The sequence below is a fragment of the Augochlora pura genome, chromosome 4 (genome assembly GCF_028453695.1).
Source record: "Augochlora pura isolate Apur16 chromosome 4, APUR_v2.2.1, whole genome shotgun sequence".
Taxonomy (NCBI): domain Eukaryota; kingdom Metazoa; phylum Arthropoda; class Insecta; order Hymenoptera; family Halictidae; genus Augochlora; species Augochlora pura.
This window is the reverse complement of record NC_135775.1, coordinates 7778751-7792214: the sequence shown is the minus strand read 5'-3', so window position 1 is coordinate 7792214 and position 13464 is coordinate 7778751. Positions and strand designations below refer to the sequence as shown.

At 45.2% G+C, this 13464-nt stretch overlaps 1 protein-coding gene across 1 annotated transcript in view; it reads left to right on the top strand.

Moving 5' to 3' along the window:
• Positions 1-13464, top strand: part of Ser (protein serrate) — a 63743-nt gene that overhangs the window by 45855 nt on the left and 4424 nt on the right. Inside the window, exons 3-5 of the mRNA XM_078178980.1 lie at positions 1522-1813; positions 11574-12195; positions 12663-13303. Of these exons, the coding sequence (XP_078035106.1) occupies positions 1522-1813; positions 11574-12195; positions 12663-13303 (1555 nt within the window). The remainder of the gene's footprint in view (positions 1-1521; positions 1814-11573; positions 12196-12662; positions 13304-13464) is intronic.

Here is a 13464-nt window from a genome sequence, read left to right as displayed (position 1 = left end):
TTTTACGCCTTTATTAATGTTTAAACTGAATTCATATCTTCCATAATAATATTAATCGTGAAATATGTTAATTGCTCAGTTTGTGATGTTTCCCGAATTCGCAGACTCTACGTTGTCGAAACGAACGGTTCTCCTCACGATATGTGGGAACGGATTACTCCCGGTTGATCGATTCCTTTTCTGCTTTCGGAGTCATGTTCACTCGGCTAACTGCCTGATCGTGACTGAACTACCGATCTCGAATTAGCGAAAACATTCCCTCCTGCTGGCAACCCAAATGCTTAGATAACGCGGCTAATGTCGCCGCTTGCGGGACCGTTTCTTACCTGCGAATTGCTTCCTTAAGCGGCACGACACTTCCACGATTGGAAGTCGCGTTAGCCTTACGCGTGCACCGGCTTTTTGCCGGCTTTACCGATTTGGGAGCGAACGATCGTGCTAAGTGTTCGATAATTTTCCGCAATTTTCAAACGATCGCGAAAAAACGACGCGATAGTATAACATTATCTTCGGAAATAGACCGGCCTATCTGGGCCGAAAGTTCAATCCGAGTTCATGGCAATTTTTATGGAACATTTGTACTATAGATGATCATCCGTTTCATTGTCGTGAGAAGTTAGAAATAAAATAAAATTTTTCTAAAATTTCTAATCTAACGTACTCATTAAAAAAATGTTAGTAACAAGTTTTCTCATTCACTTTTCTATTACGAAGACGATGATGCGCGTAAATATTCTAAATGCACCGGAAGATGACATAACATTAACGAACGGTACTTTAAGCAATTTGGCGATTCGTTGAAGAAAGGTTAAAGAGTTAACCTAATGCGGTAACTCGTAAAAGAAACACTCCTGACGTAAAAACTGTGTCTCGTAATTTATCGCCTATATTTTAAATATTTTATAGTCACGATTAATGTGGTAGAGCGCGTTAGCCGCAAAAGAAAAATGGTAATTTTATTCGAGCGTGTTACACGTCAGCGCGAAGGGTCAGGAAACGCTGTATAAATTTGCGAAAGTTCATCTCGGAAGGTTCCACTTAGGGCCGTGGCCGCTGAGGAATTATTCAAGCTGGGCAAGGGTTAATTGCTGGCTTCATCAAAGCATCTTCTTTCCTCTGTCAAAGCAGCCCTAGACGAGGGTGACGTCACCCGTTCCGTATTCGATTCGCCTTTACCGGAACAGAGCAATTCCAGGCTGTAACGTCTGCTGCAGCGCTCCGCGACAACAATGAAATTTTCCAAGCCGCTATTAATACCAGTAGCCGTGGCAAAGATCATTCTCAATTTACCGCTTTCGTTCTTTGCATCCGTTTCTTTAAACAAGTCTTGTCACTATGCAACCGAGTCAAGCGATGAACTTAGTACTTAGAGTTATTACCATGAAACTCCATCATAATTTTTTTATTGTCTTTAAAAGAATTTCTGCTTCCCGTAAATTTGTTTTCCTTTTCAATTAAAATCGTATTGTTCGCCGTGTGCAAGGCGGTTCCGTTTTAATTATTGAAATCGTGGTTTCGCAGAGGCAATTCACGCTGATCTTGCAAGCGAGGGACGAGGCGAGCGCGGGCGTGATCGAGGAAGCAAGTTACAGCGGCATTGTCTTGCCAGGACCCACGTGGCACACCCTCAATCATCAAGGAAGGAACGCTCATTTAGCCTATCGCGTTCGGGTCCAGTGCGCGGATCATTACTACAACGCGACCTGCACGAAGTTCTGCCGACCACGAAACGACATATTCGGTCATTACACCTGCGACGAGAACGGCGACAAGGTGTGCATACAGGGATGGAAGGGCTCCGACTGCGAAACAGGTGAGTCAATCTTATTCTTTATTATACTTTTTCTATAGTAACTCGTCATTTTACATTGGCAAATGTTTTGGACTTGTATGTACTTTGAATAGACAATGTTTCATGTTTTTCTATTTACAAGAATTATATGTTAAAGAAAAGATTCCTCTGTCAACTAAAAGCTGATTAATCTCAAAAAGAAGATAAAAACATCATTAGAAAACATCATTATTTATATTTCTCTTGCATTTTAAATATCTGCATACGTCATAAATTGATTATAAATTTATACATCCCCAGTTCACTTATTACATATTTACCTTTCCTTTTCATTTGCTCGCTATTATACGTATATCTTTAGCAAATAACATTCAAGCTTTTCTATAATTATCCTCGAGAACCTTCGCGCACGAGACAAGTGTTCTTTGTTATACAAAGTTTCAACAAAATCCGCGTGGCAAGCTTGTGCAATGTTTGTACAATCCATTAATCTGAATCCATATTAATCAGCGAATCGATCTCACCTGATACATTTGCATACACTTCTGTGCAATTCGCATGAATAATGCATAGGATGTTCCAGAAGTTCATAACTTCGTACGATCTTTATAAGCGTCGGCACTTTTCATGTTTTTGAGGTTGCAGAATTTGAGCATATCATAATCGGCTATAATTATATAATTAAAATATAAAAATTAGCGACTATTTCGATTTCAACATCTTTTATAGTGTTGGTGGATTTTTAAGCGTCGATGACACTTAGAACTTAAATATCCTTAAAATTAACAAGGACAACATTTTTTTATTGGATATTATTGTTGTACAAAGTTTATCTTTGCAACACTTAATGTACTAGTAAAATGTTCTACAAATGGTTTCTACAATGGAATAAATTTCTGCTTGATGCTTTCAAGATGTTGCTCTTAGTAATCATGCATGATTTTTGAAAATTTCATTTGATGCTATAAACTGTATGCAACATATGATTGGGTTAGAATGTGAAACGTTAGAACGTGTTTGTATGTAAACTATACATGCCAAAATATGAAAAAGACAAATGAAATAAATTATAAAAGTACCATACATTATAATGGTGCTTTTTTATCACGCTGAGGAAAATGTAACTCACGTCATTATAATTTTAACCCACTCCTGCTTGCTAAAGTAGTATCTTGTTGCGGCGAACTTCAAAAATTGTATTTCGGCAAACCTTCTCAGAAGATGTACCACCGCGCGGCGTCCCTTCCCAAACTGATCTGCATACAAGATTAATTAGTATCCGATCGTCTGCTCAACACGGAGTCCTCCGTCACCGGGTGTCCGAAGAACCGCCATAAAAATGACGCAATATTAAAGCTTCATCGTGTCGTTAGTTCCTTTACGACCTAATAAAATCATGTAAATACATAATGGCTCCTTTGATACGCGGCACGGCTCATTCCGCGCGAGTTATCGAACGGCGCGATTTCAAACGGAAATCGGTCGCGCCGTGAGATCGTGAAAAAGGACAGGGTGCTTTAGGTAGAATAAAAACCGTGGCAAAAAAAAAAAGCGAAACACGAGCAAGCTGCCGCGTCCCATGAACAAGCAGGAACGCCGCTTTTGTCGTCGTCGTCGTCGTCGTCGTCGTCGTTGTCGTTGCTGTCTCGTTATGCATGCAACGAAGCGTCGCGCGAGGGGCCCGTGGCGATATTGGCGGCTAAACGACTCCCCGGGTTTTTTGCTCGCCTCCGCCGCCGGCCAGGGAATAATTAATCGATCTCCGAAGCGTGAAATCTCGCGTCGCGCGTAATCGCACTTGCGCGACTTACGCCGCATCGCTCCGCGCCGTTTCGCTCGCGTTTCTCACGGACGACTGCTCCCGAAGCTAACGAGCCGCCGTGCGATCGATCGACCGGACTTTCCTACGCGACCGGTCCACCGTTCGCCTCCCGCAAAAAACGTATTCGGTCAATGGAAAGAACTGCCGCGTAATCTGTGATGTTAGCCTTGCCGCTCTAGACACGCTCCTCTCCGTCCGATTCCCTGAAAGATCGACGGCGAAATTGGCTCCGGCGAAACCAAAATGGCAGGATACACGGTTGTCCGATGTTATTCCATTGGTTCCATTCGCATGTTTACTTCGATCTTGTCTATTGAATCTTTCGATCGATTGAATCCTTTGTTCGGATTATTCGTAAGTAGGTCTTAGATCTGCGCGAACGTTTACCATGATTTGCTGTCTTGTATTAGCGTCTTGGAACCTCTTCCGTATCGTAAATTGCATATATTAAATTGTTTTAAAAAGTTTCGAGTTTCTTACGTTTTTGTTTTATAAAATTAAGATTTAATTTCTTTCGACTATTTGCAAATTCCATATTAGTATGGGTTCGAATGGATAAATTTATTTAATGATTTCCGGGGAAGTGTCTTTATAATTTCATTAACAATAATTGTAGAATAATTATTACCTCGTAATTTGAATGAAACAACTAGATTAGGATTTTATGCATTCGGAATAGAAATTAATAGATCAAATACAAAATAGTAAAAGCAATTTAAAAATATTATTATATCTCTTCCACTGAAATAATTAACAAGAGAAATATCTGTGTAACTTCTATGTCTTACAGTTAATACAAATAATTTATAAATAACGCATAAAAAGTCGCGGACTAGAATTAACAATAGCTGGAGCACATTTCATGCCAGAAGGCAAACTGTCTTGCCTCACCGCAGAAAAAGACAGTCTTCATCTGTCGCAGAAAATGTCAGACTTCATTCCTCGGGGTATTAAGTATTCTTCTTTTTCGTTTGCAATTCCAACAATCGAGTTCCCGTCGGCCGTCGAATAGAGAATTCCAGACTTCGGCAGAATGTTCCCAGCTACTTGACCCGTCACCCCCGATTAATTGTCCGAGTGACGTGGGCCGCCTCGTTGCAATAAATAATCGCGTTGTGCCCGTTAACTACCGCAGCGCACCTTGCAGCCGGCTGCCGAAAAACAATCGGCCGTGACTAAAAACGTCAATGGGATGCCGGCGAGGACACGGCGACGGGACGCGCGCTTCTTTGTAGCCGAGAGGAAAGTGAAAATTCCCTCGGTTAGTCGCTACACGCATAAAACGATTGACAGGTGAGAGACGTCGTGCATCTTCGTTCGGTAATTCGTTTCCCCGTGAGACCGCTATGGGACTTCCGTGTGCCGTGGGACTCTCCTGGAAAAGTAGCCGGAGACCAGCGGGCGCGTCGCGTCTCGTCGCATCGTCGGCACAGTGAAACACACGAATGATCTCGAAGCGTGCCTCAATGAACGGACGTTAGACGCATGTCGTACGATCATATAAAGGTAGCAACATCACGCCAGATCCCCTCGCACAATGCTGGCCCGACTAATATGGCGGCTCTTTCTTCGCTGCTTAATCGTTACTTCCGCCTCCCCCCGTGTTAGCGATCATCGTCATCCGACTGCTGATATTACAAACGTTTTATCTCCACGCCGACGTTTTCGAGCGGCTTCCAAACTTTCCACCGCGACCACGCTGCTAATTGGTTCTGGTAACCGTGTCGCAGCACGAGATCTGCCCGAAAGGTATCACTCTTTGTGGCGTATCACGCGGTAGCGTCCCAACCCTTTGCACTCGGACGTCCGCTGTCTGAGATATGGAAAAAAACTGATAATTGTGGCACTTTCAAAATAAATTCGTCCAAGGTTTTAAGAGATCCAAGTTTAGTGATCGGAGGAAATTCTTCGAATACAAAGGGTTAATCTACTTCTATACCACAACCTTCTATCAGCGAACCATCTACTTACGGAAATACTTTTGAAACTCACTTTAACTGTGATTAATTAATAAAAAATTATAACTACGTTTTTTTCTGTGACAATTGATTTTGTGTCTCAGGATCATAACCAACGTTTCGTCACTTTTTTAAGTTAATTAGAATTCGTCCTAATCCATTCCAAATTATTATAAGGTACTCGATAATTTTCGAAATAATAATTCCTAGAATTTCGAATCCTCTAAACGGCGAGTGCAACTTTTTTCAATAGGACGACACTCTAAATAAAGCACATAAATTACCATGTTCATAACAATTGATGGATCTAAGAAAAGAATTGTAAAACACTAGAAATAATTTAACGGATAAGGATCGTTTCTATCGTTCGAATCGTTTACCACACGAGTAAAACGTCCTTCCTCGCGATTCCGAAAGCAAACGTCTAGAACATTGGTAAACACGTAACACGTAATGATGGGAACAGTATGCAAATTGCGACTGCGTCTATTTTTCATGGCCCGAGCGGTCCAGTAAGCTGATTTACTCTCCGAATGAATAACATGAATAGATATCCATCAATGGCGTCCGCGTCTATGCAGAATTTCATTGGTTTCCTTCTTTTTTCCGTCGGTGTTGCGCCCATTCCGCGATCGATTATTATTCAATAGGTATAAATAGAATCGGCACATCAGCAAACATCAGGAGCAAGTGCTTTGTTTAAGCAAATAATTATATCCTTCGGTTCATTGTTGGAAGCTGATCGCGTAAACGGGAGATTCAATCACGAGGAACGTGATTTTCAGGTTTGAATATTATGATCACTGTAAAATGTGCAAGAGTTGTAATTATATCGTCATATTATTGCTCAAGAGATGTTTTCCGATTCCAAAGTTGTTTGCACGCATCAGCAATTTGCAGTGATAAAGAATCAAAGGAAAACCGTCGTCCTCGCAGCAGCTGGTTCCCCTTGACACTGTGAACTTTAAGATTTTCTCTCGAAGGGAAACGTGAGCTTCTTCCTCGATCTGCGATTGAAGCCTCGTAATGCGAAGCTGTTGATTCGAAATGAAAATAGTCGGCGGAGCCAAGGCTGCCGGTACAACAGCATCGTCGAACGGAACGGTCCATGTAGGGATCGAACAATGGCCGAGGTATAATCGTTTACATAGAAAGTGTCCCTAAAGTAACGAACGAGGTCGCATCCCCTTGACACCGGAATATTCAACAGTTTTACGGCGCGGCAAGATCATATTATCGTCCCACAATTAGGCACGCTCCACTTTCGACGGCGCCGAGGGAGGAAGAAGGACGGTACGACCCCAATTAGGGACTATCGGTGGAAATCGTGTACTCGTGAGACGATGAGCCGGTCGGTTACGAGAAGGAGAGAACTGGCTCCGGCATTTTTGTCGCGCTGTGAAAGGTCAATACGAGAATTTCACTCGTGCATCGTCTTCACACGAGCTCCGAGAGCGCGCGCGCGCGGGCGCGCATCGCCGGCAACACCGTTCGCGGAGAGAGAAGCGTTATCCTGGCTCGGACGTGGCACACGTTCGTTTGCATTTGACCCCTTTTCGCCGTAAACCACGATCGTAAAACGACTCTCGATGCTTCTCGTAAAATCGACGATGCTCGCGAGCGAACCGAGCGATCCCGAAAACTCGTTCATCTCCCGGACCGATCGTTAATCATCGCGCGCCCCACGAAAATAATTGGGTAAAGGATCCTCCGGTAATTTTCGCCCGTTTATATTTCGCACCTCGAATTCGCCAGTTGCCATTTACTCGCGTAATCTCGTACATTAACCGGGTATCTCTTCAATTATAAATCTCGCTAAATACTAAATTGGCGGGATCAAGAAAGTACACTTACCGATAAAATTTAAAAAACGTGATACACGGACGCATGTTCCTGGGTACAGTAAGCCATCGTAACGTGGGATAAAAATTTCTATTGTCTCAACGAAGATATTTATTTTGTTTCCTTACAATTTTTTAATTCTTCATTTTTAATTTTTACTTCATTATTTTGGATTTTTTATTTATTTTCGTTTAACGTGTGCTCTAAACAAACATTATCTATAATGTGTAATTTTAATTTAAAAAGACCTGTATGGATTAAAATATAAAATTTTACTTAAACGTTAACGATATTCAAGGTTTCTTGTACAATGGTAACAACAACAAATTGCACGACATAAAATAGTACTTATTTGAATAATCCTAAAACCCACGAATAAGCTTAAATCGCGCGCCGTTTCGACTTTCATCGATGATCTAATATATCCGCCACTTCGCTGGAGCATCGATTGAACTCTCTAGAAAGCGATGTCTATCTTCGGAACAAAAAATTTTCCGGAATCCCGATTTCCGATGAAAACGGCGTCGGATAGAGCGAATATGATCATTTCCGGCGATTGCCGCGTCCTCGGAATCGTCGGCGCGGTTTCTCCGAGCGTAGTTTACGGCCACGCAGCGAGCAAATCGTAAAATGTCGCGGTTAATAGCGTCGGATAAGTAAACGTTCGCTTTTCCGCGGAGAGAGAGAGAGAGAGAGAGATTATCGCTTCTGCCTGTGGCCAAAGGTAAACGTTACGACGTGAAAGTCGTGAACCTTCACCTGTAATTCGATTCTTCTCGCGGCAACGGCGGCGTCGGCGGCCGTTCCGCCGTTCACCAATAGGATCGGCGAACGGGGATAGGAAATAAAGAAGCCGGCTTGTACGAAGACGAATCGCGCGAGTTTAATTTCCTCGGTGTCGGGGAATTGACAAAAAACTCATAGACGTGTAACTGTAGACGCTCGGTGCTGGATTTATAGATCCTGAACAACGGGGCAACGGTACACTATACTAGGTGTTAATCAAACATGAATAATCTCCGGATCCATTAGCCCGTCCGTGACTCTGCCTCAATTATATCTCGCGGTCGATCTACTTTGTTCGATTCGATTCGAGGAAAAATCCGTGACCGCTTCATCCTTATATCCGCTGCGCTGATTGCGAACCGAACAAAAACAGGCACGATTTGATGCAGCCGGGTAGTGGTACACTTTATACATAATAATCGTGGAAAGTATCTGCAATTTACCATTGCATCAACATTTCTTCTGACGTCCAATTAATGCACGGATGCGAGATGATATTCATCATTTCTAAATACTCGCGAAAAAATGAAATAGGAAGAACAAACACGGACGGTTCCGCGCCGGTTGAAGATGAATTTTCTTTTCGTATTTTTGCGAGATTTATAGTCGCGCCGTTCCCAGGCGGCCCACACACTCGATTTACGCGATTTCACGCGTATACAAGTGCAATTAACCCTGGCGGAGGTAGCCGCTCGATCGGGCAGCATCTCGTACAGGCGGTCGACCGGTAATCGACTTTCCTAAACTAACCGCGAATCGGCGATCACGAAACGACGATTCCTCCAGGCCGCCAGGCTGGGTAATGCCCGCGCGCGCACCTGTTGCGTTCCCGATGCGGAAAACCGAGGGAAAAAAGAGAGAGACCGAGTCTCGTTCGTCGGAGAGCAAAATAACAGAGAGTTCGGTCGACTAGGAGATCTAGATCCTCGTGATTCGCGCGCAACAATTAAAAGTCGAAAGTTCTCGTTCATCCGCGAGGATGCAAACAACCAGAGACGTTCGGAGAGAAAAAAAAGGAGAACCCAGGAACGTCTTTATTTAGGTCCTTGGGTGTCACGCCGCTGCAGTCGCATAAATATCCACCAACAGGCGTTGTCCGCGCGAACGAGAAAGCACGACTATTAATCATTAAAGCTGCACGTCCTTCGTACGTGTCGCCCTGAAAATATGCAGCCGTGTGGACGCGCGCCCGATAGATATACATGCACACATGTTCAGGTATTAAGCCTGAAAAATAGCTGGGACTTAGCCGTGTGTAAATACGCTGTCCTAGATTCGAGTGGACAGATCGTGACGGCGGGTTTCTGTGATCTTTTTGAAGAAGTGTCCGCCGGGAGTCTGGACGCCGCACGGGTCCGGCCGCGTCTTAATCAACAGTTTTGTAATAACTGGTTTTAGGTTGATAGACGTGAAAAAGTTCTTTCTCCTGCGCTGATAGGAATTATAATATATACGATTTTCTGCCGAGCTCTCCGCCAGCCGTTCCAAGATGGCTGACATTTCGGTCCGCTACGTCCGTCATGTAGAATGTACGGAGGAGACCCAAATTATTCGGACAATATGCATGTATTACATTCACACTGGAAGTGACGAAGCCGATTTCATCATCGCGTGTACCGTCTCTCGGACACGAGGATGTGTTGTGAAATCTTTTTTTGATTGGGCGTAGATTCTCCATCAACCCCTTGTTATGTTTTGACGAGTCTGATGCGTAACAAATACTTCTAATTATTACTATCTTTTATGTCAGAATAAAATTCCGTAGTTTTCTCATCGATATTTAAGCACTCGAGTAAATGTAGTCGCACAATAAATTAACCCCTTGCCGTGCCATTTTCTTTAGAAGTTGCACGATTAGTATTTCTTCGATCGCACTAAATTGTTAGATGAAAATGGAAATTTTATATTTATCGCGTGCTTATATCTACGCGAATGTTTAAGTATTGGCAACGAGAGAATAAAATTTTATTCCCAGTTAAAGGAACGGATGAATATTTATACCTAATAGCTTATTACTAGAAATCTCTCCATCACGAGTCTGACTCGTTAAAGTACGGCAAGGGGTTAAAATGTGCTGTTTCAGAGATATGATCATAAATGAAAAATATCTACGTATTGTAAATTTGAAGAAAATGGTACAGCAAGAGTTTAAAGTTTACATTAGCAGAATTTGAATTTGAAAAATACTAAAAATCGTATAACTAAAATTAGTAGAGCCCTTATCTCACTAATCTGCACTAATGATAAAACAGTCAATGAACGTAGGAATTTGCATGAAGGATCACAGTATGTTCCTCGAAACTTGGATTCCAAGAGTGCTTCGTCGACGGCAGATCCTATCGAGGCCAAGTCTCATGGGTCGATCATTGTAAGATGATCGTAGACGGTTGCTTGGAACACCCTGTATGCAGCTCCGCCATTCTCTTGGCAGAGGTAACGGTAAAGAGTTCGTACGCCGATTAAAAGTTTGAGGGATTCGTGCACGCGTGTCGCGCGACGTGAATTTTCGTTTCACGGTCAGAGGGATAATCCTTCTCTCTGTCACTTCTCATCCGTCTTTCTGTCCCCTCGACTAATTGAGTTGCTCGGCTCCGACCGGAGATCCCCGTCACGTTCCTTTTTCTTCGTCCAGCCGAGGGAACGAAAGCATCGTTTCCACAGATACGGTACCTTGCCCGCACGAAATTGGATTTCGTCATCCTGCCACCTGTAAGAGGCGTCGCGTACCTGTTGGCCCACCATCCCCCCTCCAATTCCTTGTCTCGAAGACGCGGCCGAAAGAGATAGACAGATAAATAGATAGATAGATAGATAGATAGATAGATACATAGAGAGAAAGAGAGAGAGAGAGAGAGAGAGAGAGAGAGAGAGAGAGAGAGATGGACAATGAAAGAGAAATAGAAACGCACATGCGCGCACACACGAATCATCCATGATCGTTATAATCCTCCGTGGACGTGGACGTGGAAAATAATCCGACACTTGTGCTTTCGTGCCCATGGTCGGATTAATCGTTTGTGTTTTAACTTCCATTCACGGCTGACTTTTGTGCCGCTTGCGGTCTGCTAGCCATTGTTAAACGGAAGAGGATTATTCGGTCGGAAAGCCGGCTGAGTTATGGCCGGCCGTGGTTCTTCTTCTTGTTTCGTCGGTCGAGCCGCCGATTGAAAAGGAAACGAAGAAACGGAAGAATAGAGAGTTCGCTTTGTGGGAGTTGGTTACAGAAACCTTGATCCGTGACTCGGATTTCTGACTACTTGAAAACACTGCGAACCCTCTGTTAAGCGTCCGCGCCCGCGAAGATAATAAATTTGTGAACTAAAATTCATTGGTCCGTGATCGAACTAACGAGAACCTTCTTCTATCTTTTCAGCGGTGTGTAAAGAGGGATGCCACCCGGTCCACGGCCACTGCAACGTGAGCGGCGAGTGCAAGTGCCGTCACGGCTGGCGCGGCGAGCTCTGCGACCAATGCACCCCGTATCCAGGCTGCAAGCACGGCTACTGCAACGGTTCGAGCTGGCAGTGCATCTGCGACACGAACTGGGGCGGCATCCTGTGCGACCAGGACCTCAACTATTGCGGGACCCACGAGCCCTGCCAGAACGGGGGCACCTGTGAGAACACGGCGCCGGATCAGTACAAGTGCACCTGCCCCGAGGGATTCTCGGGACCGACTTGCGAGAAAGTCGACAACCCCTGCGCGTCCAACCCCTGCCAGAACGGAGCGACCTGCAGGGGCGAGCTAGGGGAGAGCGCCCACTGCGAGTGCGCGGCAGGTTTCAGCGGGCCCAACTGCGCGACCGACATCGACGAGTGCGCCTCGCAGCCCTGTCAGAACGGCGGCACTTGCATCGACGGCAAGAACGGGTTCGTCTGCAACTGTCCCTCCGCCTGGCAAGGCGTTCTCTGCCAGTTCGACGTCGACGAGTGCGCCCTGAAGGAGTCCCCGTGCAAGAACTCGCTGACCTGCACGAACCTCGCCGGCGATTACAAGTACGTCTTGCCGCCTCTTACTCGAAACTTTCGCGTTTCGTAACTGGTTCACCTTAAAGCGGTTTCGTTAACGCCGGCTAAATTAGAACGTCTTTATCCGCGGCCCTCGTAAAATATCGCAGGATGAAGGTAAACCGTGAGCGGTTCCAGACGCTGATTTTTCAGCTCGTGCGCTAATTAATCTTTAGTGGAGTAGAACGAAACTGCCGTGACGCAATCCCAACGAATATTAATATTTTTGCTATCTAGTTATTTATAGTCGCATCAACTGTTGGCTCGAGTCTCTAACATTTATTTAACCAGTCGTGTTCGATCCGTATCGAATTAGTGGCGCTTAAAAGTGCTTGACGTGGAACGTTGTTGATGAGACCGATCAAACTGTCCGATAGTCGAATCTCGATGCTTTTGGCAGTCGGGCTTCGGAACCGAAGTACCGGGATTGAAAGTTCATCGTTCTTTTTGTTCAGGTGTCGCTGCAGGAGAGGCTTCGAGGGTAAGAATTGCACGAAGAACATCAACGACTGCGTGGGACAGTGTCAGAACGGGGCGCTCTGCATCGACCTGGTCGATCATTATCACTGCAGCTGCACCCCGGGCTACTCGGGCAAGGACTGCGACGTCGACATTGACGAGTGCGCCTCGAAGCCCTGCCAGAACGGCGGCGAGTGCAGGGACTTGGTGAACGCGTACGAGTGCGTCTGCCCGGTCGGGTTCACCGGTTATCAGTGCGAGATCGACAGGGACCACTGCAGCCCGAACCCCTGCAGGAACTCCGCGCCCTGTTTCAACACGCAGACCGATTACTATTGTCACTGCCCGGTACAATGGCAGGGGAAGAACTGCTCCGAGACGGCCTCTCACAACCCGCAGTTCGGCGTCATGGACGAGGAGGCCGGCTGCGGAAGCGAGGGCACACCCTGCGCCGGCAGAGGCAGATGCAGCGGCGGGAGATGCATCTGCGACCCCGGCTACACCGGGATGCACTGCCACGAGAACATCAACGACTGCCGGGGCAATCCTTGCCTGAACGGGGGTACCTGCGTAGACCTGGTGAACTCGTTCCAGTGTATTTGCAGAGAGGGCTGGACCGGGGACCTGTGTGATCAGGGTGAGTACTTGTTTGCGGTCGACACACAACCGGAGTTAGTACCTTCCTATCCATGAGACAGCCGGGTATCTCACGACACGGTTTAGTAGTCGGATAACCGGGTATCTTATAAATCTGTGGCTGCAAGGAAAGACGTCGCAATTCACAATTTCAAAATATTT